Source organism: Stegostoma tigrinum, chromosome 13 (assembly GCF_030684315.1).
Source record: "Stegostoma tigrinum isolate sSteTig4 chromosome 13, sSteTig4.hap1, whole genome shotgun sequence".
Taxonomy (NCBI): Eukaryota; Metazoa; Chordata; class Chondrichthyes; order Orectolobiformes; family Stegostomatidae; genus Stegostoma; species Stegostoma tigrinum.
Window position 1 is genome coordinate 76,763,997 of NC_081366.1, and position 27,732 is coordinate 76,791,728.

Sequence of the window (27,732 nt, forward strand, 5' to 3'; positions counted from 1 at the left end):
GGTTTTAAGCAGGAGGTGTCAGAAGAGTTACCACAGGGATAACTGGCTTGTGGCCGCCAAGCCTTCATGGTGGCATTGCTTCTTGATCCTTCAGTGACAGCTCTTCCTATCTTTGTGAATTTATACCAGTCTTTGGGGCTAACATTGACTTTAATCTTCTTACATGCTATTCCTTTTAACTTAATACACTCCTTAACTTCCTTGGTCAGACGTAGTCGGCTTATCTCTTTTGTAGAATCTTTCCTCCTTACTGGGAGGTATTTTTGCTGAGAGTCATGAATTATCTCCTTAAATGTTTATCACTGATTTATTATTGTTATTCCTGATAATCTCACCACCCTGCTCGCTTTAACTAACTCTATCCTCATTTCATTGTGATTCCCTTTATTTAAGCTAAACACTGTTGTTTCTGACCTACGTTTCTCACACTCAAACTGAATTTTAAATTCTAATATGTTATGATCACTACTTCCTAGGGTATCTTTTACACTGAGATCATGTATTAAACATGCCTCATACCAGATCCAAAATAGTCTGGTCCCTGGTTGGCTCCATTACATATTTATTTATTTATTTATTTATTTATTTATTTATTCATTCATTCATTCATTTTGTGGGATATGGGTGTCACTGGCTGGGCCCAGCATTTACTGCCTATCCCTAGTTGCCCCTTGAGAAGGTGGAGGTGAGCTGCCTTCTTGAACCACTGCAGTCGACCTGCTGTGGGTTGACCCACAATGCCATTAGGGAGGGAATCCCAGGATTTTGCCTCAGTGATAGTGAAGGAACGATGATGTATTTCCAAGTCAAGATGGTGAGCAAATGGAGAGGAGCTTGCAGGATTATTACCAGGATGTTGCCAAGAATAGACGGTTGGAATTAGAAAAATAGCCTGGATAGGCTGGAACGATTTTCACCAGACTGTAGGAGGTTGAGGAGTGACCTTATGAAAGTTTATAAAATGGTAAGGGCCATGGATAAGGTGAATAGCAAAGGTTGTTTCTTTTTCCCTAAGATACAGGGAGTTCCAAACCATGGGACATTTATTTAAGGTGAGAGGAGAGAGTATTACAGAAGACATGACGGGTCAGAGAGTGTTTTTTACACAGAGAGTAGTTAGTATGTGGAATGAACTGCCAGAGGAAGCAAGTACAGTTATAATATTTAAAAGATGTTTGGATTAGTGCATGAATATTAAAGGTTTGGAGGGATATGAGCCAAATGCAAGCAAGTGGTGCTACTTCAGTTTGGGGAACATGGTCAGCATGGGTGAAGGGTCTGTTTCCATGCTGTATGACTCTATGACTTGATATTGTCTCTCACAGCTCTCCTCATGTCATCTCTGCTAAGTACTGTTATGACACCAGCTTTCCCATCTCTCTTCCTTCTCCAAGAGGTTAACTATTCATGAATGTTAAATCTCCAGCTTTGATCTCCTTGGAACCATGTTTCTGCAACTGCTCTGAGGTCACGATCAGCTCCATCACTGACCAGCAATCCTACTTTATTTTCAATGTTCTAATTTTCCATGTAGCTGAACCACCCCATTGTTTCGTTTACAAGCCTAGCCACAGCCCTAGTTATACAATTCCCCAGGGCTCTGCTCCCAATATGAATAGGGTGGAGACCACCCCATGGGAACAGCTCCCTATTTTTCCAGTGCCAATGTCCCATAAAATCAAACCCATTTCTTTTGAGCTGCATGTTTAATTCTTTAATCTCGTCGACCCACGAACTCACATAGGAACAAATTACTGCTGATGCTAGAATCTGCACTGAAAACAAAAACTGCTGGAGATCACAGTAGATCAGGAAGCATTCGCGGAGAGACAACAGGCTAATGTTTCGAGTCTAAGATGGCTTTGCATCAGAGCTCATATTTCAGGTAGTAATCCAGAGGCTTTTATCTTTTAGGTTCTGCTTTTCAACTTAGCCCTTAGCTGCTCATATTCCCTCAGCACAACCTCTTTCCTCTTTCTACCTATTCTCGTTCGAATATTTACAAAAACATTGCCAAGAAAGAAACAGATTTTAAGGAAGGGAGAAGGAGGAGAATGGAAGACTGTCCTTAATTGACAAAGAGTTCATGAACAGCCTTGAATCGGTGCATAATGATTTTATCTCCATTTAGTAATGACAATTGCTAAGATTGGATTGATCTCATTAAATGATTTAGGAAGTCAATGTGTTTTCTTTTAGAAGCATCAATACAATTCCATTTCTAACATAAAATTACCAGTGCATTATTTTGTGCAAATCTGCTGCTTAATTGACTGTCTGCACAATTATCTCAAAATAATATGGTGCTTATAATTCATAGAGTTTTGTTACAGTTCAGACTCTCCCAACATACTCAGTTGTGGTTAAAAGAATTGCCACAAGCCATAAAGGAACCTTCATTTTATTCAAACTGAAATTAGCACAATTAAAAGTGAATGTGAAGGAGAAGGCATGGTACTGGAAAGTGGTTGTTATTTTCAACATTATTGTTTGCTGGAAATGAGAACAAGAACAAAGAACAAAGAAAATTACAACACAGGAGCAGCCCCTTCGGCCTTCCAAGCCTGCGCCGGTCCAGGTCCTCTATTTAAACCTGTCACCTATTTTCTAAGGATCTGCATCCCTTTGCTCACTGCCCATTCATGTATCTGTCTAGATACATCTTAAAGGATTCTACCATACCCGCCTCTACCACCTCCACTGGCAACGCATTCCAAGCACCCACTACCCTCTACATAAAGAACTTTCCACACATATCTCCCTTAAACTTTTTCCCTCTCACCTTGAAATCGGGACACATAGTAATTGAGTCCCCCAATCTGGTCTCTCTTGCTATCCACCCTGTCTATACCTCTCATAGTAGACCTCAATCAGGTCCTCCCTCAACCTCCACCTTTCTAATGAAAATAATCCTAATCTACTGAACCTCTCCTCATAGCTAGTGCTCTCCATACCAGGCAACATCCTGGTGAACCTCCTCTGCACCCTCTCCAATGCATCCACATCCTTTTGGTAATGTGGTGACCAGAACTGTATGCAGTATTCCAAATGTGGTTGAGCCAAAGTCTTATACAACTGTAACATGACCTGCCAACTCTTGTACTCAATACCCCGTCCGATGAATGAAAGCATGCCATATGCCTTCTTGACCACTCTATCCACCTGCGATGCCACTTTCAGGGTACAATGGACCTGAACACCCAGATCTCTCTGTGCATCAATTTTCTCCAGGGCTTTTCCATTTACTGTATAGGAGATGATTTGAACTGTCCATGCCATTCTCCTATCCCCTTTAAAATGTAGATGTCCAGTCAATTATTCAAGCTTAACCTAATTTTGAATTTATGTTGAAATGAGACAATTACACTGAAGCAGGTGTGTGTGTGTGTGTGTGTGTATGTGTGTGTGTGTGTGTGAGAGTGAGAGAGAGAGACAGAGCGTGTAGGAGTGTGTGTGTGTGTGTGAGTGCGCATGTGAGTGTGCGCGCATGCATGTGAGTGTGTCTATGTGCACGAATGTGTGTGCGTGCGTGCGCTCCAGTGTGTGCTTCTGTGTGTAAAAGTCAGATCATTTCCTTTGATTTTTATCAGATTGGGTTTAAGTGCAATAAATACTATTCTTCCTTTTAAAGAAAACTCAAGGGAAACCAGTCTGTTTGTGATCTTTACAGTCACAGCATCTAAACAGTTTAAAAGTCAGTGAATTGGAAAACAAATCCTTTTAACAAAAGCTTGTTACAGTCAGGCATGGAGTGGGAAGAGGGTAACCAGTATTTGTCTCTCTTCACCCGATCAGGGCAAGTGAGCCTCAGCTGAGATCCTTTGAACCCAACCAATATCATTGGGTCAGAGCCAGTGCTTTGATGGGGTTGAGGTGGGGTTCTGGTACCATTTCTATTGTCTGCCTCTGTCTGGAGGATGCAGAACAAGCTGTTGCACAGTCTTGCCATTTATCAGGTGTAGTCAAAAGAAAGGTGCCACCTTTGCCCTCTACCTCTCAGGTTGATGTCCATTGCTACATATGTATTAAAATGGGAATGAAGTGATCACTTCCTTGATCACATCCCCTTGATCACACTAACAATCCAACCACAGAAAATGTCACATCAGCTTCAGGCAAACCCTGCTGGATCTGAAAAGTGCTTTTCCAGCATTGTTAGGCAGGAAGGGAGAGAATGCGACTGAAGTGTGTGTTAGATGGAACATGGTTGCAGTCAACACTCGACCCCGCTGCCGCTCCCACTTCTCCCCTCCCCCTCCCGCTTCACCTCCCCTTTCTCCATGATCAGCTCCTAGAACATTTTCTCCTGAGAATTTTCAATAACAACCACCAAATTAATGACATTGCTTCACCGAGATGATCCACCAGACAACGCTCTGCTCCTGCAAAGCAATTAAACAGTGTCTGCCTTACTCCCACTACAATTAATCTCATGGAAGCAGCTCTGGAGTCAAGACTCAGCATTTATGTGTTTGAACCTTCCTTAAGGAAACAGCCGAGGTCCTTTAATAAGCCCCAAAGCTCTATTCATTGGCTACTTTTAGACACAGACAGTACGGTGGCTCACTGGTTAGCACTGCTGCCTCACAGCAACAAGGAACTGGGTGTGATCCCACCCTTGGGTGACTGTGTGTGTGTGTGTGTGTGTGTGTGTGTGTGTGTGTGTGTGTGTGTGTGTGTGTGTGTGTGTGTGTGTGTGTGTGTGTGTGTGTGTATGTGTTTCCTCCCATATCCCAAAGATATGCAAGCTAGGTGGATTGGCCATACCAACTTGTCCCATATTGTAGGTGCCATGTATCCAAATTTGTTCCTCCTACACCAATCTTTGTGCCATGCATTTACCTCCTCAATCTTGTTGACTGCGTTCCACTTTGCTCATGGCTCAAGTAGAAATCCAAAGATTATTATATTTTTGGTTCTGCCTTTCAATTTTGCCCCTTGCTGCTCATTTTCCACCAGCAGAACTTTTTTCCTCTTTCTACGACATCATTGGCACCTACACGGACCACAACGACTGGATCTTTCCTCTCCCACTCCAAGATTCTCCGCAGCCCAGGTGAGAGATCCTGAATCCAGGCACCAGGCAGGTCACACGGCCTTTGGGAGTCTCCATCCTGGCCTCAGAGAACAGTGTCTATTCCTCCAACTACGCTATCCCTGATTACAACTACATTTTTCTTCCCCTCTTCCCATTTGAATAGCTCCCTGTACCCACGGTGCTATAGTCAATTTGCTGGTCTTCCTCACAGTTGCCATTATCATCCACACAGGGAGCAAGAATCTCAAACCTGTTAGACAAGCTCGAGGGCCGGCGCTCCCTTTAACACCACCTCCTGGATCTCTCTACCTACCTCACATGCAGTCACACCCTCCTGTCCCTGAACACTGACCAATTAGAGGTGGTTAATCTGAGGGATGCCACTGTGTCTTGAAACACAGCATCCATTTCTGAAGAAGGGCCTAGGCCCAGAATGTCAGCTTTCCTGCTCCTCTGACACTGCTTGGCCTGCTGTGTTCATCCAGCTCTACGCCTTGTTATCCCAGGTTACTGTCCCCCTTCCCTGATGTGTTGCAGTGTTCGAATCTCAGACTCCAGCTCCTCAGCTCTGAGCCAGAGTTTCTGAAGCGACCGACGCTTGTTACAGATGCAGTCACTCTGAACCATAACGGGTGCCACCAGCTCCCATATCATGCAGGTACAGCACACGGCCTGGTTTGACATCTCTCTTTAATTACTTAGGTCTTAATTTGAATTTTTAAAATAGAAAATCGTACTGGTCTTTTATTTGTAGCTGTCAAACATTTCCCTTATTTACTTTCCATCTGGAAGTAACCTATAATAGATCGTTAAATTGGTCATTTTCCCCAGCCAATGAACTTATGATTTACCCATGATACCACTCCTTTGTGCTAGGCCCCTGATTCGGGGCTTCAATTTTTCTTGTTTAAAAAACAGCTTACAAAATAAAAAGCAAGCTCTGTACTGATGTTGCTTCCAAAGTCCCTGGAATACGTACCAAACCTGGCTGCCTCTCATTCTGGACGGGATCTCTCCTTCCTGAAACTTACTGAACCAAACAGTGATCGCTGCCGCTCACGTGATATTACTGAACCAGATTCATTACTGTACATTAAGATGTCTCAATGTCATAAGGTCCAACATAATTTATTCATTATTAGCTGCGCTTATGGACTAGCTTATAAAATCATAAGAATATCTGGTAATTCAAGTGGTGGTGAATATGAAAAGTTGTTTTAAACGTTGTTTCTGATGCTGTCGAACAACTAGAATGTAGGCCGTTTGTACAGTTACTTGCAAACTTCTCGAAGCTATGGGAAATCCAAACAACTCTGTCTCCAAAGAAGAAGAATTAAATTAAATTTATTTTGCCTCTTTCATTGTAAACTGAAGTTAGATCCAAACATGGGCTTTACCTTGCAGCTAAAATCACTGAGCTCACTAACTGTCATAAGCAATAATATTAACAATGGGTTACTTGACAAAGCACTTACAAGAAAATTGTCAGCACATTGATGTAGACTGAATAGGGAAAGAGACAGGTAGCTCCTTTTGAATTAGCTGCGACTGACGTTGGCCTCCTGCGAGTCAATGCAGACAGCAAGTCGGAGAGATAAGAAGGTGTAGAGCTGGACGAGCACAGCAGGCCAGAGGAGCAGGAAAGCTGACGCTTCGGGTCTAGTCCTTTCTTCAGAAATGGGGGAGGGGAAGGGGGTTCTGAAATAAATAGAGAAAGGGGAGAGGCGGATGGAAGATGGATAAAGGAGCAGATAGGGGGAGAGGAGACAGACAGGTCAAAGATAACAAGGTGTAGAGCTGGATGAACGCAGCAGGCCAAGCAGCATCAGAGGAGCAGGAAAGCTGATGTTTCGGGCCGAGACCCTTCTTCTGAAGAAGCTCTACACCTTGTATTCTCAGATTCTCCAGCATCTGCAGTTCCTGCTGTCTCTGAGGCAGACCAAAGAGACAGGGATGGAGCCAGTAAAGGTGAATGTAGGTGGGGAGTTAGGGAAGGGATAGGTCAGTCCAGGGAGGATGAGCAGATCAAGGGGGCGGGATGAGGTTGGTAGGTAGGAGATGGGGGTGGGGTTTGAGGTGGGAGGAAAGACAGGTTAGGCTGGCAGGGATGAGCAGGGCTGGTTTTGGAATGCAGTGGGGGGAGGGAAGATTTTGAAGCTTGTGAAGCCCACATTGATACCATTGGGCTACAGGGCTCCCAAGCGGAATACGAGTTGCTGTTCCTGCAACCTTCGGTCGGAGAGAATTTTTGAACAGGGGACACAACAGGTCTGCACCAACTAGACAAAAGAGCATTAACTTTATTCCACTCCCTTCTTTCTCCAAGGCCACACCATTTTCCTTTCCTTTCTAAATATATATCCTTCATCTTTCAACCACTGCTATTGTAACTAGTTAGACGGCATTGGACGCAACATGATGTGACCATTCAGTTTCCACGCAAAGAGTTTCATTGTAGCCTTTGTCAATTATTTAAAATCTTTCTCCTCTGATTGCTCACCATCTTAGCCAGTGGGAACAATTTCCCTCTGGTCTACTCTGACAAAATCCCTCATAATCTCCATCCACAGATACCGTCAGAACAGCTGAATTTCTTCAGCATTCTCAGTGCTTGTTTCGAATTCTCCAGCAGCTACTGTGCTTCGCTTTTACTGCCTACAACACTACCAACTCCTCTCCCTGCACCCCCACCCCGGCCAGAAACTGTAACATCTATGTAGAGTTTAGGTGAGATAATCAAAATCATAGTCAAGGAGATACATTCTAGCGCTGTGTCTTAAAAGAGGAGGAGAGTTAGAAAGCTGGTGTTGTTGAGGAAGGGAATTCCAGAGCAAGGGCCTGAAGGTGCAGCCATTTATGGTGAAGCAGTTATAAACAGGCAAGTCAGAATTCGAGAAACGCAATGATTTCAGAAGGTTGTGGAGTTGGAGGAGATTACAGAGAGGTGGAGGATCAAGTTCTATGTTCTTCGATGTAGAGGTGGAAGGGTGAATTAGTCAGTTCGCGGACGATACAAAGTTGGGTTGAGCTGTCGATAGTGCGGAGGGCTGTTCTAGGTTACAAAGGGACATTGATGGGATGCAGAGCTGGGCTGAGAAGTGGCAGATGGAGTTTAACCCTGAAAAGTGTGAGGTGATTCATTTTGGAAGGACAAACTTGAAAGCAGAATACAGAGTAATGGAAAGATTCTTGGCAGTGTGGAGGAGCAGAGGGATCTTGGGGTTCGTGTCCACAGTTCCCTGAAAGCTACCACCCAGGTGGATAGAATTGTTAAGAAGGTGTATGGTGTGTTAGCTTTCATTAATAGAGGGATTGAGTTCAAGAGCCATGAAGCTCTGTTCCAGCTATATATGGTTCGGCCACATCTGGAGTATTGCATCCATTTCTGGTCACCTCATTACAAGAAAGGTGTGGAAGCTTTGGAAAAGGTATAGAGGAGATTTACCAGGATGTTGCCTGGAATGGAGAGAAGGTCTTAATCGGAAAGGTTGAGAGAGCTAGGACTTTTCTCTTTAGACAGACAAAGGGTGATAGAGGTGTACAAAATGATCAGAGGTATAGATGGAATGGACAGCCAGAGACGTTTTCCTAGGGTGGAGGTAGCTATTATAAAGTGAGTGGAGGTAGATATAGGGGAGACGTCAGAGGTAGGTTCTTTACTCAGAGAGTGGTCGGGGCATGGAATGCATTGCCGGGGAGGGTAGTGGAGTCGGCCTCATTAGGGGCATTTAAGTGGCTATTAGATAGACATATGAATGACAGTATAAGGTAGGGCTGGAGGTTAGACAGACCTTAGGTTTAGGGTAAAAGTTCGACACAACATTGTGGACCGAACGGCCCGCACTGTGTTGTACTGTTCTATGTTCTATATTCTTAAAACTGTGGAAGGATTTAGAAATAAGAATGGGAATATTAAACGCTGGGTGGTCTGATTGGGGAGGTGGGTAAGCACTTAGTGAAGACATAGGCTGTACTGTTTTGGATGACCCCAAATTTTCACAGGCCACATGGTGGGTAAGTAGCTGAGAATGGGTTAGAACTGCTGAGACAAGAGGTAACAAAGGCTAAGTGAGGCTTTTAGCACAAGATGAATTGACACAGGCGTGGTGTCCACAAGATGGTCTTAATGTTGGCAGGATTACGGGGCTGGGAACTGTCATCAACAAACCACAACCACGAGGCCCCTGTAGCCAGCATACCCCAAGGACAGGATCATTGTGAAGCTGAACAAGCTAGGCTCATCCTAAGGATTTCAAATGGGGAAGTTTCACTGCCCACCGCCAACTGCTAAATGTACTGCCATGTTTTTCTTTACTGAATATCGAACGTGGTTCAGTAAAATGAAGAATAAATTAACATGTCCATTGACGACCTTCAATACTCTGAAAGGTTTGGATTTTAAAAAATTGGCAAAGGCAAATGCTTAAAACTCTTCAGGGTCTTCCAGGAGTGAGAGTCATTATAGATAATGTGAGATAGCAAGAACTGCCGATGCTGGAGTCAGAGATAACGCAGTGTGGAGCTGGAGGTACGCAGCAGGCCAGACAGCATCAGAGGAGCAGGGAAGTTGATGTTTCAGGTCGGGACCCTTCTTCAGAAATGGGGAGGGGGCAGAGAGCTTGGAAATAAATAGACAGAGGAGGGGTGGAGCTGGGGAAGCTAGGTGGGATGGTGATAGGTGAGTGTAGGAAGGCAGTGGTGGGGATCGGTTAGTGAGGTGGGAGGAGCAGATGTTTTAGTTTATAGAAATAGAACTATGTTCAGAAATAAATTTCTATAGCAGAGCATATTAAAAAATCTCAGAAACTTGTTTGAAAGATCATGCCAATTAAACTTGAATCAAATGAAATGAAGCTCATTTTGAGGCTTCTGCTGTGTGGATCTCTTGTGAAGATCTGACAGAATGCTTTCAAAGAGAGTATCCTGAGATGATGTCTATTTAGTGAAAATTAGAATCTCTACAGTGTGGATGCAAGCTATTTGGCCCATTGAGTCTACACTAGCCCTCTGAACAGCATCCCACCCAGACCCACATCCCCACCCTATAACCTTGCATCTCCCATAGCTAATCCATCCAGCGTGCACATCTCTGGGCACTACAGCGCAACCAATCCACCATAGCCTGCAAAACTTTGGACTGTTGGAGGAACTCAAAGCACCCAGGCACAGGGAGAATATGCAAACTCCACACAGACAGTCACCCAAGGGTGGAACGAACCCAGACCACTGGTCCTCTGAGGCAGCAGTAGTTCACCACTGAGCCACCATGCCACCTCTCAGTTATTGCTCAGGCAATGGAATCTGTCTTCAAAGATGCAATATTTTGTGACCAACCACTGGAGATGCTTTAGACAGAGAGAAAGTTGCTAAATGGCAGTGGTTAAAGATACAAGAGAGAGTTGGAACTGAGTTAGTGCCATAAAGTCAATACAGAAGTGCTTGCTAAAGCACGCTGTTAATGAATCTAGAGGATTTTTGTTGTACTCCAGCCTTAATCCAAGAGTTAGAGATCTTGTCATCTCTAAAGTACTGGATGCCAGTTCCCTGACATTCCAGCTTTTGCCACTTCTCGAATTCCCACTCCCTCCAGCCTGCATACCTATTGGGTGGTTTCGGTCGCCCCGCGTTTGCCTTTTGTGCTACCGGCATCATGTCTTGGATGTCAGCCATCAGGTCTATCTCCCCCTCACCGTTGCCGCGGGTGTTGGGTTGGAAATTTTCAATTTCCTTTAGGACTTTGAGTTCACGCAGTCCCGCAACTGTCTCTGTGTTGCTCTCTCCTTTATATTGAAAGGAGGCCCGAATGACTACATCGCTTGACATGTCTAGTGCTTCGCGTTTGCGGATTATCGCGGATGGTATTTGCACTTCGAGTTTTGGGACGCCGAGGCCACCGTTCCTGTAGTTGTTGCTGGCCAGGTTGAGCAATACGGGCAACTGTATAAAAGAGATTTGATTTTATTTCTTCATGGTGTTTGAGCATCCCTGGAAAGGCCAGCATTTATGGCCCAGCTCTAAGTGCCCCTAAGGTGGCTGTGGTAAACCACATTCTTGTATTGCTGTAATGGATGTGAGTTTGCTCGCTGAGCTGGAAGGTTAGTTCTCAGACGTTTCGTCACCATTCTAGGTAACATCATCAGTGAGCCTCCGACAAAGCGCTGGTGCTATGTCCCGCTTTCTATTTATCTGTTTAGGTTTCCTTGGGTTGGTGATGTCATTTCCTGCGTTGGTGATGTCATTTCCTGTTCTCCTGATGATGTTACCTAGAATGGTGACGAAACGTCTGAAAACTAACCTTCCAGCTCAGCGAGCAAACTCACATCCAGAACCTCAACCTGAGCTACAAATCTTCTCAAAACTCGCTTGTATTGCTGTAAGTTAGGGAGGGGGTTCCAGGTTTTTGATGCAAAGACAGTGAACACTCCTGGAAGCATTTATCTCAAACAGAACCTGAAAACCTCTATTTGAACAAGTGCTTTTACTATAGGACTATTCTAACAGCTGTCTTGAAGCTCATACCTATACCCTGAATTAGATTCTCTTCCTTTATATCCATCACTTCTTTATCCTCTACCATATGCTTTATGATGTGGTGAACTACCTTTTGGGATTTTTCTAAAAAGTTTGGGAATTCTTGTCCCTGTGTTCTGATGGTCTCCTTAAACTTTCACTCATTTATACCTTTATTCTGTCATTATGGTTGGGTCCATCATATCTGTCTAAAGTTGCACATGAAGCTGCGCTAAAAGTTACCAACAGCAAAAGAGTTAACATTTCTTTTTCATACAGACAACATTGGTGTTGCAGGCTGGGCCAGTGTTAATGCCTGTTCCTAGTTGCCCACAGGGCAGTTAAGGGTCCAGCACATTGCTGTGGGTCTGGAATCACACATAGGCCAGACCAGGTAAGGATAGCAGTTTCCTTCCCTAAAAGACATTATTGAACCTGACAATCAACAATTTCATGGCCTTCATTAGTGTCTCAATTCCAGATTTTTATTAAATTCTAATTCCACCACTTGACAGGGCGGGATTCAAACTCAGGTCCCCAAAATGTTACTTCAGCCTCTGGAGTAATAGTTGAGAGATAAAACCACCAGGCCATCACTTACCCTCAATTGCACAAAAGGAAGAAAACTTGGACTTTGACCTTTTGAAAGGACCATGATCAATTCTGTCCATTTTATTGACTGATAATCTTTGTAGGGGTGATTTTCCATTTTTGTGCTCCTGGTGAACGGTGAGAGTAGATACAGGAAAACTTGTGCCTGCCCAGTTTATAATGTTTGACGATTCAGTTTAAAAACTGTGCCTAGGAATTGGAAATTTCCCAAAACAAATGCCTGTAATGTACCAGGAGCCCACGGATATCTGTCATAAAGCCTTTAGAAAGATCCTTTCTCTACTTTCTGACTGGGATGTTGTTAAGTACGCAATCTAGATTAAACTACACCTCATCTCAGTTGAATGCATTTGTGAAAAGTTGGCATCGGGAAGTTACCTTTGTTGAAAGATGGCATTGAATAATAAATGGAAGAGACCAGAATTTCTTCTCTAGAGCTAAAAATTGAAATTGATCTGCTAACATTGAAATATCAGGAGAGTCTTAAGTTATGGAAATCTTAATAGACAACTGTCCTCTGATTGGTTGAGCCACAGAGTATTAAAAAGTTATAAGTGTCAGGGACATCAAAGAGAAACTTCCATAACCTGTGGGCAGAACACATGCAATTTTCTCTCTCTTTCTTAGAAGCATAGAGTTGTAGAGCACAGAAACAGATCCTTTGGTCCAACTCATCCATGCCGACCAGGTATCCTAAATTTATCCACTCTCATTTGCCAGCATTTGGCCCGTCTAAACCCTTCCTATTCATATATCCATCTAGATGCCTTTTAAATGCTGTAATTGTACCAGCCTCCACCACTTCCTCTGGCAGCTCATTCCATACACGCACCACCCTCTGTGTGAAAAAGTTGCCCCTCAGGTCCCTTTTAAATCTTTCCCCTCTCACTTTAAACCTATGACAAATGCAAGTAAATATGGTTCTGACTGCTTATATAGAGCAACCCTGGCAGAAAAGGAAGAAGAAAACATCCACTACCTATCTATCTTTTTAAGATATACAGACTTAGAAAGAGACACAGAGGGGAAAAAGGCAAACACCCCTTTTTTTTAAAATGGTGTTTGTGTGTCCTTGGTGGATGAAGAAATTGAAAACAACAATAAAAAAAACAATCAGCAAGTTAGTAAGAATTTCACGCACTCACTTTCTATCTCTCCCCATCCATGCGAGAAAAAAGCAGAAAACTAAAAAGGCTTAAACAAACAAATTCTGATAGAAGAAAAGACCTAGGTCTAGCTGATCAACCATTGAAGAACAATGGTCACACTATAGACAATAGCATGTCATCTTTATGAATATCAAACTGACTGTGAGAAAATAACATTCCACTTTATATTCTGTATTTTTAACCTTCAGAATTTTGTTTGTCCTATCTGTATTCTTTTTCCTTTCATAGTATATGTTTTACATTGTTTGTCTTCTTTCTGTCTTAATTGTAATCAAGTGTGCAAGTATTTGAGTATTTAGAAGGGGTCCGGGTTAAGTTGCAGAGTAGAAGATTAGAAAGAAAATAATTTCTCTGCATTTGATAAAGTGAAGCGCATTGTAACAAATAGCTATTGTCTGATACTGACAAAACCTGGTCAAAATTACTTTTGTCCTGAACAACAGTCAGTCTGGTAACTTCATTATTTTGGTGGTCAGATTGGGATTTTATACATTTATATGTTTTGTAGAACGGTGGGGCATGATTATCAATGCACTCTTCCAAGTTAAGTTGTTATGGAAGAAACTGAGAATAAATTACATCAGTTGAGATATTCCTTCATTGGCCTCATTAACAGGATCATTAAAATGACTGTTTTCCTTTGTTAGTATTTTAGCGGAGATACTAATTCTTTCATGGTTCATGCTGCCATTAAAATAGCAGAGGAATGTCAGACGAACATAGTTAGGATTCATGCATTGATGTTCCTCTCTGTAATTGCCTGTTCTGGGTGCTGTAAGGTTATATCCATTAGTAACCTCAGTTAAGGCTCCCTCAGACTCAATTTGCTGCTGGCAGAGAGGGACCTTGAGACCTTATTGTGAAAGATCAGACTTAGGACATCCTACCCTGTGAAAGCTGCTCATCTATCAAATTTCTATCTAAACCTATCCAAGTTAATAGTTGTATATTGGAAGCCAGGAGCCCAGCAAACTTCATGGCTAATCAATTAAATCTGATCAAAAGCAGATCTAGGTAAGGCAGGGCTGAAGTTAGGTCTAATCTACAGCAACTAAATTCCACAACAGATGTTCCGACTTGAACGAAATTTCAGGAAATCTCACTCAAAACAGCAACGTCACAAGGGTTGATGGATACGCTACGCTCAGTTGTGACACTGATGTTACGGAATATACACAGATGCGCTGGAAAAGTTCCCAAAATAAAATAGTTATAAAGGAAGTTCCAGAACTGAGAGATTGTAACCATCAACAAAAACTGAACGGGCTGTTCAGAGAAGAGCTGTAAGATTAAGCAAGGGATGTAGAGAAACTATTTTAGTTACCGGGGGGCCCATAATTCATGCTCATACTACAGTCGCTATCAAAACTAACAGGGTGTTCAGGCAAAAATTCTATATCCAGGTAATGTGCAACACAGTACCACACAGAGCCATTGATGCGTAGAAAGGGGAAATTAGCTAGGTATATGAACGAGAAAGGAATTGAAGGATGTGCTGAGATGGTTAGATGATTTTGAGGGTGGAAAGAGGCTCAGGAGGTACGTAGCCACTCAGCAGTGGTTATCATAGAATTATAGTATCCCTACAGTGTGGAAGCAGGCCATTCAGCCCATTGGGTCCACACTGACTCTCTGAAGAAGATGCCATCCAGACCCAACCCTGTCCCTGCAACCCTGCATGTCCACCTTGCCTGCACATCCATAAGACCATAAGACATAGGAGTGGAAGTAAGGCCATTTGGCCCATCAAGTCCACTCCGCCATTTAAATCATGGCTGATGGGCATTTCAACACCACTTCCCTGCACTCTCCCCGTAGCCCTTGATTCCTTCTGAGATCAAGAATTTGTCGATCTCTGCCTTGAAGGCATCTAATGTCCTGGCCTCCACTGCACTCTGCAGCAATGAATTCCACAAGCCCACCACACTCTGGCTGAAGAAGTGTCGTCTCATTTCAGTTTTAAATTTACCCCCTCTAATTTTAAAGATTTGCCCACGGGTCCTAGTCTCCCCACCTAACGGAAACAACTTCCTAGCGTCCACCCCTTCTAAACCATACATTATCTTGTAAGTTTCTATTAGATCTCCCCTCAACCTTCTAAACTCTAATGAGTACAATCCCAGGATCCTTAGCCGTTCATCATACGTTAAACCTACCATTCCAGTGATCATTCGTGTGAATCTCTGTTGGACATGCTCCAGGGCTAGTATGTCCTTCCTGAGGTGTGGGGCCCAAAATTGGACACAGTATTCTAAATGGGGCTTAACTAGAGCCTTATAAAGCCTCAGAAGCACATCGCTGCTTTTATATTCCAACCCTCTTGAGATAAACGACAACATTACATTCGCTTTCTTAATTACGGACTCTACCTGCAAGTTAACCTTTAGAGAATCCTGGACTAACACTCCCAGATCCCTTTGTACTTCTGATTTGCAAATTTTCTCACCGTTTAGAAAATAGTCCATGCCTGTATTCTTTTTTCCAAAGTGCAAAACCTCACATTTACTCACATTGAATTTCATCAGCCATTTCCTGGGCCACTCTCCTAAGCTGTCTAAATCTTTCTGCAGCTTCCCCACCTCCTCAGTACTACCTGCCTGTCCACCTATCTTCCTATCATCGGCAAACTTTGCCAGAATGCCCCCAGTCCCTTCATCCCTTGTCGCTATGAGAGATTTAGCACGGCCAATCCACCCTACCCTGCACATCTTTGGACTGTGGGAGGAAACTGGCTCACCCGGAGGAAACCCACACAGACACAGGGAGAATGTGCAAACTCCACATAGACGGTCGCCCGAGGGTGGAATCAAACCTGGGTCCCCTGCGCTGTGAGGTAGCAGTGGCACGGTGGCTCAGTGGTCAGATTTGCTGCTTGCAGTGCCAGGGACCCAGATCCAATTCCTGCCTCAGGTGACTGTCTGTGTGGAGGATGTGCAGGCTAGCTGGGTTAGCCATGGGGAAATGCAAGGTTACAGGGCAGGGGATTGGGTCTGCGTGAGATGATCTTGAGAGGGCTGTTCTGGACTTGATGGGGTGAATGGCCTGCTTCCATGGTGGATGAATTCTATGCAAACACAGGTCAAGATCTTCTGGGGTGAATGTCCTGCAAATTCTACATAGTAACTTGAAAACTCAAAAGTAAGGAGTGTGGACTAGTTATGATAAGTCAAGATCCCAAGTTGTGCATTCGTGTCTTTATGTGAACTTGAAACATAAAAAAGAGCAAAGTATTAATTGTTGTTCAGTACAGCATCCCATAGCCTGATTAACAAATATTTGCAGCAAATCAACAGCAGCATGTGGATGACAGTTCCACTACATTGTTTCACCAGCCTGCAGTTACCCAAGCAGCTCCCTTTGTACTGTAACCCGTAAGGCTGTGACCATGAACTTGGAAAAAGGATACCTCTTAATGACAGAATAAAACATAATCTATAGAATGCATTTGGAGCATTGATGTTGAGGGTGAGGTGAAGCCTCAACGCCCCTTTTTAATTTGTGTGGACAGAGAATGCATTTCCCTTCCTTTTCCTCCACAGGTAAAAACATATTCTTCAGATAATCATTCAACAGAATTTCGCTGTGTGTCTGCTTGTTATGCCATCAGTCTCCTCCTTTTACAAGAACACAGAGCACAACAATAAAGGAACCCCTGACATATTTTTCCAAATAAATTATTTTATTCGGATCACTTATTTTGCATTATTTCATGAAAATATTTCCGTCTATTCAGGATTTAATAATAGGTCCAGTGTCTTTTTTTGTTCCTGAAGATTAAATCTGTTTCGCTCCCACCCTTTCTCTACTCGTCCTTCTGCACATATCCTTTCCAAGCTACCCCACCCTCAAATGGTGCAGAACCTGTATGTAACATGTCCTGGGCTGTTCGCAGTGAGGGTCTTTAAAGCGGCCAGTCTGTCCTAGGGCAAGTGTTGTGTCCAACACTTGCCAGAGAGAGAGAGAGAGAGAGAGACTAGCCACAAACCAGGCAGATAGCCAACTCCCTGATTACACACCTCATCAACCTTCCGAGGTAACTTCATCTGTCCCTATTACTGAGCTGCAAGAACACTTCAACGCTTCAAAATATTAACATGTGTCAAATAATTTGTGATTTTCAACATGCATTCTGCTTACAAAAGCTTACAATTATAGCCATTCATGCAACATTATCTGAAAGGGTATAAGATAAGCTGGCTCTCATTGTCAAGGTGTAATATAAAGACCAGGTCGAACAATAAACATTAACACATTCTATATTTAACCTGTCAGTAACCAGATGCTATCATTTTACTGAAATATTACTGCATGCAGTAATTATTACACTGGAAGAATATTTTTGTATAATTGTAGGCTGATGTCTTCAAGATATCAAGCAATATATAATCCCATTGTTGGAGCCAGGCTGCAACATTTCATTTCAACCTACCTCCACTTTCATTTTCCCAGTTTCATTCTGTTCTCCCTCCTCCTGTTCCTCACTGATATCTGGGGTGGAGGGGCAAGGTAGCATGATAGCGAGACGCGATCAGAACAGACTGCAGCCAGCAGCTGCATGAGACAGCAGAGAGCAGACTGAGCATGTGTAGTGCATCAGCACTTTCTCCCACTCTGCTATTTGATAATAGCTGGGACTATCAGAAAGACTGGCTCCCTCCCAGTCAAACCCACCGCACCCCGCCCCTTTCCACTGTATCCCTTGGGATTCCTTGTAGATTGCACGCCGACATATTCTGAGCAGCAGCTCTCTGGCCCGGTTCCAGTAATGAGCACCATTCAACAGCATTAATCAGTCTCTCCCTGCAATGTAAAACCCATACATTTATACAATCCGCCCAACAGCTGCTCTAGGTACCCCGATGCCTCCTCATAGGATAGTTGCCCCCACCCAAGGGGTCGCTGACATGTTCAATCATTTTCAGGTATTTAACACTTTGCGGAGACGTTTTCTTGCATAGCTCCAGATCCACACTCCTGTTACACATGAACTTCTACTTCTTTTGTAATTCTGCAACAATTTCACATATGTATCTAAAGCTGACTTTATCATATCATTTCAAGGCTCACCGAAGAGTCCTTTTAACTGACGAGCTACAGCAAAGAAAAGCAAGTGGATTTTGAAAGAAACAGAATAATGAGTCCTGGGCTCAGAAAATCACTGATACATGTGTGTATTTGAGATGGAAACAGATTCTGAAAAATTGAGCTTTATTGATAAATGTACCAAGTTTTTCAATGCATTTTCCATTGAGAATTCTGGGGTAAGGAGACCTCCAAATACCGAACCTAATAACAATGGTCACCCTAAATATCATTCAACAATGGTGAAGCAACAAGGAGATGCAAAATGAACTGGAAGTGCTGGAGAGTCCAATCACTTTTCCAGAATGGAAAGGGGCTGGAAAATGATTTTTTTAATGATGTTGACAGCAACCTTCCACCCCACCCCCGCCCCCAAAACCCCCACCCCGCCCACAACCACCGTCCCAACGTCAGTTCCGAATACGAGTCACTGGACCTGAAATGTTCAGCCTGCTTTCTCTACGCAGACCTGCTGAGTTCCTCCAAAACTTTGTACTTTGTTTCAGACTCCAGCATCTGCGGCATTTTGTTTTTATTTGAGGAAAGGTGTAAAACCAGGTCACAAGGTGATTTCCTTTTGTATTCTGCATTCCTCAAACACACACACACACACACACTCGCCAATGGAAGTGACAATTAATACCACACCTTCCATCATTCATAACACAATGTAAAGAAGTAACTGCAATGGTTCTCACCACAGTATTTATTGCTTTGCCATCGAGAATTGCTGTTCATTCAGTAAATGTGAGCAAATGTGCTCGCTAAAGTTACTTTTCTGTTCGTACAGCTGTGAGTAAAATCTACTGTTGTACAACATTAATAAGGAATTGCCAGTTATTACGGAACACAGTGGAACTGGGGACAGCAGGCTGCTCCAGGGTTAGGGTCATTACACACCCTGCAGTCCCACAGATTGAATCAGGGTTTTGGAATGGTGGAGCCCCAGCTCTAACCTTCTCATGACACTACGTTTAACATAAAGGTCCCACCCATGTAGGAGACAAGCTCAATGTCAGATTAAGTGGCAGCAAGCAGCTCCAGGAGGCAGGCTGCCTAACACTAACAGCCAAGAGAGGCAGCAGCTAAGATAATAAAATGTGAGGCTGGATGAACACAGCAGGCCAAGCAGCATCTCAGGAGCACAAAAGCTGACGTTTCAGGCCTAGACCCTTCATTATTTCACATACCAGTCAGTGCTGGATAGACTGGGCCAGGAGCCTGAAGACAGTGGGTAGTGTTCAGGCAAACACAGTGCTAGGTAGCCCAGGAAACTTCAACTTTCCACAGATTCGAGCTTTCTGAGTTAGGCAGCACGGTGGCTCAGTGGTTAGCACTGCTGCCTCACAGAGCAAGGGGCATGGGTTTGATTCCACCCTTGGGTGACATTCAGCGAGGATATTCTCCCTGTGTCTGTGTGGGCTCACTTCTAGTTTTCTCCCACAGTCCAAAGATGTGCAGGAACAAAAACAAAGTTGCTGGAAGAGGTCAGGGATAATGAGAACTGCAGATGCTGGAGAATCCAAGATAACAAAATGTGGAGCTGGATGAACACAGCAGGCCAAGCAGCATCACAGCAGCACAAAAGCTGACGTTTCGGGCCTAGACCCTTCATCAGAGAGTTGCTGGAAGAGGTCAGCAGGTCTGGCAGCATCTGTAAAGGAGAAAACAGAGTTAAATGTTTTGGGCCTGATGACCCTTCCTCAGAACAAAGATGTGCAGGGTGGGCCAATTGGCCATGCTAAGTTGTGCCATACTGTGCAGGCCAGGTGGGTTGACTATGGTAAATTGGGGTTGTGGGCATGCTCTTTGGAGGGCCAGTGTCAATTTAATGGGCCAAATGGCCTCTGTCTGCACTGTAGGGATTCCATGAAGTCCCTGCACTGAACCTGACTGCAACATGTGCTATACAGCTCAACATAATAAGCATTAAAATTCCTTTAGGTAGCGAGTGGGTTCCCTGTTCTCTTCTCAATTGACATTCGAAAATCTGAGTCATAACATCCAGACAGAGTGGAAGCTGGCTATCCCAGCCGATCAAACCCACACTGATGCTCTGAAGAGAAGCCAACTCTGCAACCCTGTAATTCCTATGAATGACCCACCTAACCAGGATATTGCGGGGCAATTTAGCTTGGCCAATCCACCTAACCTACACATCTTTGCACTGTGGGAGGAAACCAGAGCACACCCATGCAGACGCAGGGAGAACATACAAACTCAGTCACCTGAGGGTGGAATCGAACCCGGGTCCCTGGCGCTGTGAGGCTGTAGTGCTAACCACTGAGCCACCGTGCCAAGTCCTCCCAGAGGTGCTGAAATCCTGAGACTGATTTTCAAATTCTGTCCACACCAGGTCCAAACCGTAGGGCTCTCTAATGCCATTGGTGCAGACATTCCCTGGGACTGTAGAGTTACAGAATCTCCTACCTGGTGCTGCAGATTACTTACACTCAGTACCTGGGGCTGTACTCTCAGCTTAAGCCCGATCCATGGGACTCTGATTGTTTGCGTCTTCATCCTTCATATTGCAGAGGGTTTGTACTCAAACCTTGGGACTACAAGGAGACTGCATTGAATCCTTAGGACTGCAGGGATGTCTACATCCAAATCTTGGATTGATTCTTCATACAGCTGGCTTCAAATTCCCCATATATAGAATATATTTATTCCTGTAGGCTGATAGAAACAAGAAGCAATATTACATTGTACTGTGCTCCACAGTTGCCATGCTCTTTAGCCAAGCTGTTCCAATACAGCTACAAAGCTGGCATCTACCCGACAATGTGGAAAATTTGCCCAGGTATGTCCTGTACACAAAAAGCAGGACAAACCCAACCTGACCAGTTAAAGCACTCTCAATCATCAGTAAGGTGTCATCAGCAGTGTTACCAACCAGCACAAGAACCTGGACACCATGAAGGGCTGACCTGTTTGACATGGCACCACACCCACAGGCACTCGATGCAGTAGGGTAACCATCTAAAAAATACACCATCAACAGGAAATTGGCCGAAGATCCTCTGACAGCACCTTCCAAACACACAACCACTTCCATCTAGAAGGACGAGGGCAGCAGATACATAGGAAAACCCCCCACTACAGGTTCCTCCCCAAGCCACTCCCCATCCTAGCTTGGAAATATATCGCTGTTCCTTCACTGTCGCTGGATCAAAATCCTGGAATTCCTCCTCTAACGGCGCTGTAGGTAAATTACAGCAAATGGACTGCATCAGTTCAGGAAGGCAGACCACCACCTTCTCAACGGCAACTAGGGATGGGCAAGAAATGCTGGCTAGCCAGTGATACCCAGGTCCTGTGAATTATTAAAACTCATGCTAATTTATTGGTGGAAAATTTCAATATGGGAAAGCCCATTTTATCTCCATAACATAAGCACTAAGGAATTGAAGATTAGCTCTGAACTGCACTTGCCTATCTAGGGTTTGGAACGGGGTAAGGATGGCAGTGAAAAATATCTTCAGTAATTCCAGGATTCAACCTGCTGCCGTGGCTGTGACTGACAGCACGTTAAGCTATCCCCTAAAGTTTGAAGGAGTAATAAGACCACAAGATATAGGAGCAGAATTAGGCCATTCAGCCCATTGAGCCTGCTCTGCCGTTCAATCGTGGTTGATGTGCTTCACAAGACCATTCTCCTGCCTTCTCCCCATAACCCTTGATCCCCTTACCAATCAAGAACCTATCCATCTCAGTCTTAAATGCACTCAATGACGTGGCCTCCATAGCCCTCTGCAGCTATGAGATCCATAGATTCACCACCCTCTGGCTGAAGACATTCCTCCCCACCTCAGTTCTAAAGGGTCATCCCTTCACTCTGAGGCTTTGCCCTGAGTCCTAGTCTCTCCCACTAGTGAAAACATCGTCTCCACATCCACTCTTTATCTAACCATGAGCTGTTATCTTACTTAGCAGCCACCTGTGTGGCACCTTGTCAAAGACCTTCTAGAAATCCAAATCGATCATGTCCGCAGCCTCTCCTTTGTCTCACATGCTTGTTACCTCCTCAAAGAATTCTCACAGATGAGTCAGTTCCTTTCAAGGAAGTTGTGCTGACTCAGTCCTACTTCGCCATACACAGGACTCTAGACTCTTACCAACAACTGAGGCCAGGCCAACTGATCTATAAAGTCCTGCCTCCTTGCCTCCCTCCCAAGCTACATAACCATCATATTGCAACAGTGTTGAAACATGGCTTAGTGCTCACCCTTGTAAATCACTATTCAAAGCCCCTGTGAGTAAATTCCTGAGCTGGTACTGGTAAAGTTGAGAATGAGTGATGTTGGGTTTGTAATTGCCTCCTGTGTTGCCAATGCATGCAGGAGTTTACCAAGAGCAGAAATAGAGATATAGGCTCATAGCTGGAAGCAATAACATATCGTTGTTGAATTGAGAATCATGCAGTTGTCTGAGAGAGTGAAGCATGTATATATGGTAAGAAACGTGGATAGTTACAGGGATTGAGAGGGATAGTAAGAACTGGCGATGCTGATGTCTGAGATAACACAGCGTGGAGCCGTGGCCAGTCAGCATTGGGGGAACAGGAAAGCTGACATTTTGGGTCGGGACCCTTCTTCAGAAATCAGGTTACAGGGCCTTGCAGGTTCTGGTATAATTCCCTCTAATCCACACAAGGGACACGTGTACATTTCAAAAAGTTCACACTTAAGTTACAAGATACCTGATTCTGATTGAAAATGGGCTTGATTTTAGGCAAGTCTGGCTTAGGCAAAGATGTGAATGAAAGCTCTGCATTATAGCAGAGGAGCAAAGAATTCAGTATAGCAGAAGAGTAAAGAATTCAGGTAATGACAAAGGGAAAAGTCAGGAGCAAATTATTGCAGATGCTGGAATCTCTACAAAAAGTGCTGGAGATCACAACCATGGATGCTGCCTAGCCTGCTGTGATCTCCAGCATTCTACGTTTCTGGAAGGAAAAGTCATTTGTGTGTGAATCAATGATGACATTGTGTCCTGAGAAAGTCTGTATTATGCTAGGTCTAAACATACAGCTTCGGTATAGTATAACAGTGTCGAAAGCCATTTAGTTTGCATCTCAATGTTGTACATTTAGTTTTCAACTGTATGCAGTTTCAGTACGATAGAGCTAAACTCATTTGATGTGCCTGATACATGTAATTGTCTTTTAAGTGAATTACAGCTCAACCACTATTTTGTATTTAGTGTGCAAATGGAAGCACAAATCAAAATAAGATTGAAGATGTGTGAAACGCAGGGCTGATAATGACCTAATTAAATCAGCACTGGTGGTGTTGTACAAATGAGAAATGACACAATATAAAACAGGGAACCTTCAGGCACCAGAACAGCAGGGCAAGCTCACAATGTGCAGACAGAAACAATTCAAACACAAACATCATTGAAAATTCGCCACGACTTGAAATAAACCAGCGAGGTAACAGCGTAATTTCATTGAAGACTACAATTGTGGGTAATGTGAACAAGTGGATGGCTTATACAGTTAATGTTTAGATCCCTGGGTAGTGTGTCAAACAGAGAGACCTAGGAGTTCAGGTACATAGTTGTTTGAAAGTTGCATCACAGGTAGACAGGGTGGTTAAGACGGTGTTTAGCATGCTTACCTTCATTGCTCAGACCTTTGAGCGTAGGAATTGGGATATCATGTTAAGGTCATACAGGATGTTGGTGAGGCCACTTTTGGAGTACGGTGCAGCGTTCCTGTTGCGCTGCTGTAGGATGGATAGTATTAAATTGGAGCAGGCTCAGAAAAGATTTACCAGGATGTTGCCAGGAATGGAAGGGTTGAGTTATAAGGAGAGGCTGGATAGGCTGGGGCTTTATTCACTGGAGTGTAGAAGGTTGAAGGGTGACCCTTCGTGAGGTTTGTAAAATCATGAGGGGTATAGATAAGGTGAATGTCAAAGGTCTTTTCCCTAGGGCGGGGGATTTCAAAACTGGGAGCATATTTTTAAGGTGAGAGGAAAAAGATTAAAAGGGGCCTGAGGGGCAATATTTTCACACAGAGGATGGTTCGTTCATGGAATGAACTTGCCAGTGGTAGATGCAATTACAACATTTAAAAGACATTTGGATAGGTACATGCATAGGAAAGTTTTGGAGGGTGCGAGCCAAACACAGGCTAATGGGACTAGTTTAGTTTGGGAAACTTGGTCAGCATGGACTAGTTGGATTGAAACATTTGTTTCCACGCTGTATGATTCTATTACTGCAGTAGAAAGAATTAAAGTCTGATTTGCCTTTACACAGTGCATTTCCTGACCTCAGAATATTCTAAAGTCCTGTAAAGGCAGGTAAGTAGCTTTGAAAGTGGTGACTAATTTGCTTTCAGCAAGGTTCAATAATCAGCAAATGTGATAATTGCTTGGCGATAAGTTTTACTGACGTTGATCAAGAAATAAATATTGAACAGGAACTGAAAGAGTTCTCTTATGTTCTCCTTTGAGTCGATCTCAAACCAGCCTAGTCAGGGATGTTATTATGCACCTCAGGAGCAGGTGGGTTTTGAACTTAGGTCTCGTGGCTGTTTTTTCCTTTGAGGAATACAATGGGATCATTTACCTTCCCTTGGGTGTCACAATATGAGCCTTGGCTTAATCCTATCCAAACGTTGGCTCCTCTGACAGAGTAAGATTCCCTCAAGACTGCACTGAAGGCCAGCACAGTTCTCATGGTTAAATGCTTGGAACACAACTATATGCCCCAGGCAGACACAAACTTTGCTATTGATTATTTTTGACAGTGTCAAAATAATGCTAGTTTGTCCTGATGTTGTCATTTTTCAATCTCTTTTATTCATTTGTGGGATGTGGGCATCGCCAGCTGGGCCAGCATTTATTGCCTGTCCCTAGTTGCCCCCTGCGAAGGTGGTGGTGAGCTGCCTTCTTGAGTCACTGCAGACTGCTGTAGGCAGACCCACATGCCCTGAGGGAGGGAATTCCAGGATTTTAACCCACTGACAGTGAAGGAACAGCAATGTATTTCCAAGACAGGATGGTGAGTGGCTTGGAGGGGAATTTGCAGGTGGTGTCCCCATGTATCTGCTGCCCTTGTCCTTCTAGGTGAAAGTGGTCGTGGGTTTGCAATGTGTCATCTGAGGATCTTTGGTGAATTTCTGCAGTGCATTTTGTAGACATTACACACTGCTGCTACTGAGCATCGGTGGTGGAAGGAATGGATGCTTGTGGATGTAATGCCAATCATGCGGCTGCTTTGTCATGGATGGGGTTGAGCTTCTTGAGTGTTGTTGGGGCTGCACCCATCCAGGCAAGTGGGGAGTATCCCATCACACTCCTGCCTTGTGCCTTGGAGATGGTGGACAGGATTTGGAGGTCAATTACTCGCCGCAGTATTCCCAGCTTCTGGCTGTTTTTGTAGCCACTGTGTTTATGTGGCAAGTTCAACTGAGTTTCTGGTCAATGGTAACCCTCAGGATTTTGATAGTGGGGGATTTAGTGATCGTAACACAATTGAATCAAGAGGCAACGATTAGATAGTCTCTTATTAGAGATGGTCATTGCTAGGTACTTGTGCGGTCCGAATGTTGCTGCTCACTTGTTAGCCCTAGCCTAGATATTGTTCAGATCTTGTTGCATGTGAACACGGACTGCTTCAGCATCTGAGGAGTTGCGAATGGTGCTGAACATTGTGCAATCATCGGTGAACATCCCCACTTCTGACCTTATGATGGAGGGAAGGTCATTGATGAAGCAGCTGAAGATGGTTGGGCCCAGGTCACTACCCTGAGGAACTCCTGCAGAGATGTCCTGGAGCTGAGATGACTGACCTTCAACATCCACAACCATCTTCCTATGTGTCAGGTATGACTGCGACCACTGGAGAATTTGCCCTCTGATACCTATTGACCCCAGTTTTGTGGTGCCACACCGGGTCAAATGCAGCCTTGAGTCAAGGCTATCACTCTTTTGCACATGTTTGAACCCAGGCTGTAATGAGGTCAGGAGCTGAGTGGCCCTGGTGGAACCCAAACTGGGCGTCACTGAGGAGGTTATTGCTGAGCAGGTGCTGTTTGATAGCCCTGTTACTGACACCTTCCATCACTTTACTGATGATCGAGAGGAGACTGATGGGGCGGTAACTGGCCGGGTTGGATTTGTCCTGCTTTTTATGTACAGGACCTGCTTGGGCAATTTTCCACATTGTCAGGCAGATATTAATGTTGTAACTGTACTGGAACAGCTTGGCTCGGGGAGCAGCAAGCTCTGGAGCACAAGTCTTCAGTACCATTGCTGGAATGATGTCAGGGGCCATAGCCTTTCCAGTATCCACTGTCTCCAAGCAGTTCTTGATAGCACGTGGAGTGAATCGAATTGGCTGAAGACATGTAGCTGTAATGGTGGGGACTAATGTATCATCCACTCGGCATTTCTGACTGAAGATTACTGCAAATGCGTCAGCCTTATGTTTGTGCACAAAGGGCAGGCCATCCCAGGAGGTAGAGGCACCTGGAGTGCAAGATTTTATTCCTTCACCTTGCCTGCCTTTCTGTGAAAATGCTTGAACTCAAAGTGTGGCACCCCTTGGCGATCAAGCTGTTGCCATGTTGAACATGTTGACCAAGCTGCACGTGGCCACTTTTGCCAGGACTCAGGGACAGCTACAGTCTTTGTCTTGTTTTCTTCGTTGTCTCTAGCCATTGGATGGGGGGGAAAAATGCAGGATCTGGTGGGGAAATGTCTTGATGTCCATCCTTCATATTGTCCAGCCCATTGTCAATGATGGAGTTTTAACGGAATGCTGGGGGAGTTTTCTTCAAGAAGGGCATGAATGTTTGTTTGGCTGTCCCACTGAATCCAGAGAATGTGGTAAAGTTATGCTGATGCAATTTCTCTTACGTGTCAATGAAATACAGCCCAGGTCGAACTGCAGTGCAGGACGGTTATGATAACAACTGCTCTTGGACTTTTATCACCTTGAACAGAACTTTAGTGTCAAACACTCACAGCCATTGATTTTAGATTTACAGCAGGTTGTAATGGATTTCCTTGTCAACGTGAGATAGGGAGACAGGCAGCTGAGTACTCATAAGGTGAGGTGCATTGTTAATAAGGCATCTATAATCTGTAAAAGCTATGGTTCTACTTCATTAGCAACTCACCTTAATGCTACAGCAACTTCAGAGAATCCCTACATTGTGGAAGTAAGCCCTTTGACCCATTGAGCTCACACTGCTCCTCTGAACAGCATTCACCCAGACCCATCCCTGAAACCCCGCATTTCCCATGGAAAATCCAGCCTGTGCATCCCTGGACACTATGGGCAATTTAGCTTGGCCAAGTC

At 44.1% G+C, this 27,732-nt stretch overlaps 1 protein-coding gene across 3 annotated transcripts in view; it reads right to left on the minus strand.

The window, feature by feature from the left end:
• Positions 1–17,930, minus strand: part of shtn3 (shootin 3) — a 126,858-nt gene extending 108,928 nt beyond the window's left edge. For 2 of the 3 annotated variants that reach the window (XM_059650789.1, XM_059650787.1), the window contains exon 1: positions 17,759–17,930. In XM_059650789.1, coding sequence (XP_059506772.1) covers positions 17,759–17,842 — 84 coding nt within the window. In that variant the 5' untranslated portion in view covers positions 17,843–17,930. The remainder of the gene's footprint in view (positions 1–17,758) is intronic. The other variant, XM_059650790.1, reaches the window with a different exon arrangement.
• Positions 17,931–27,732: the final 9,802 nt, after the last annotated feature.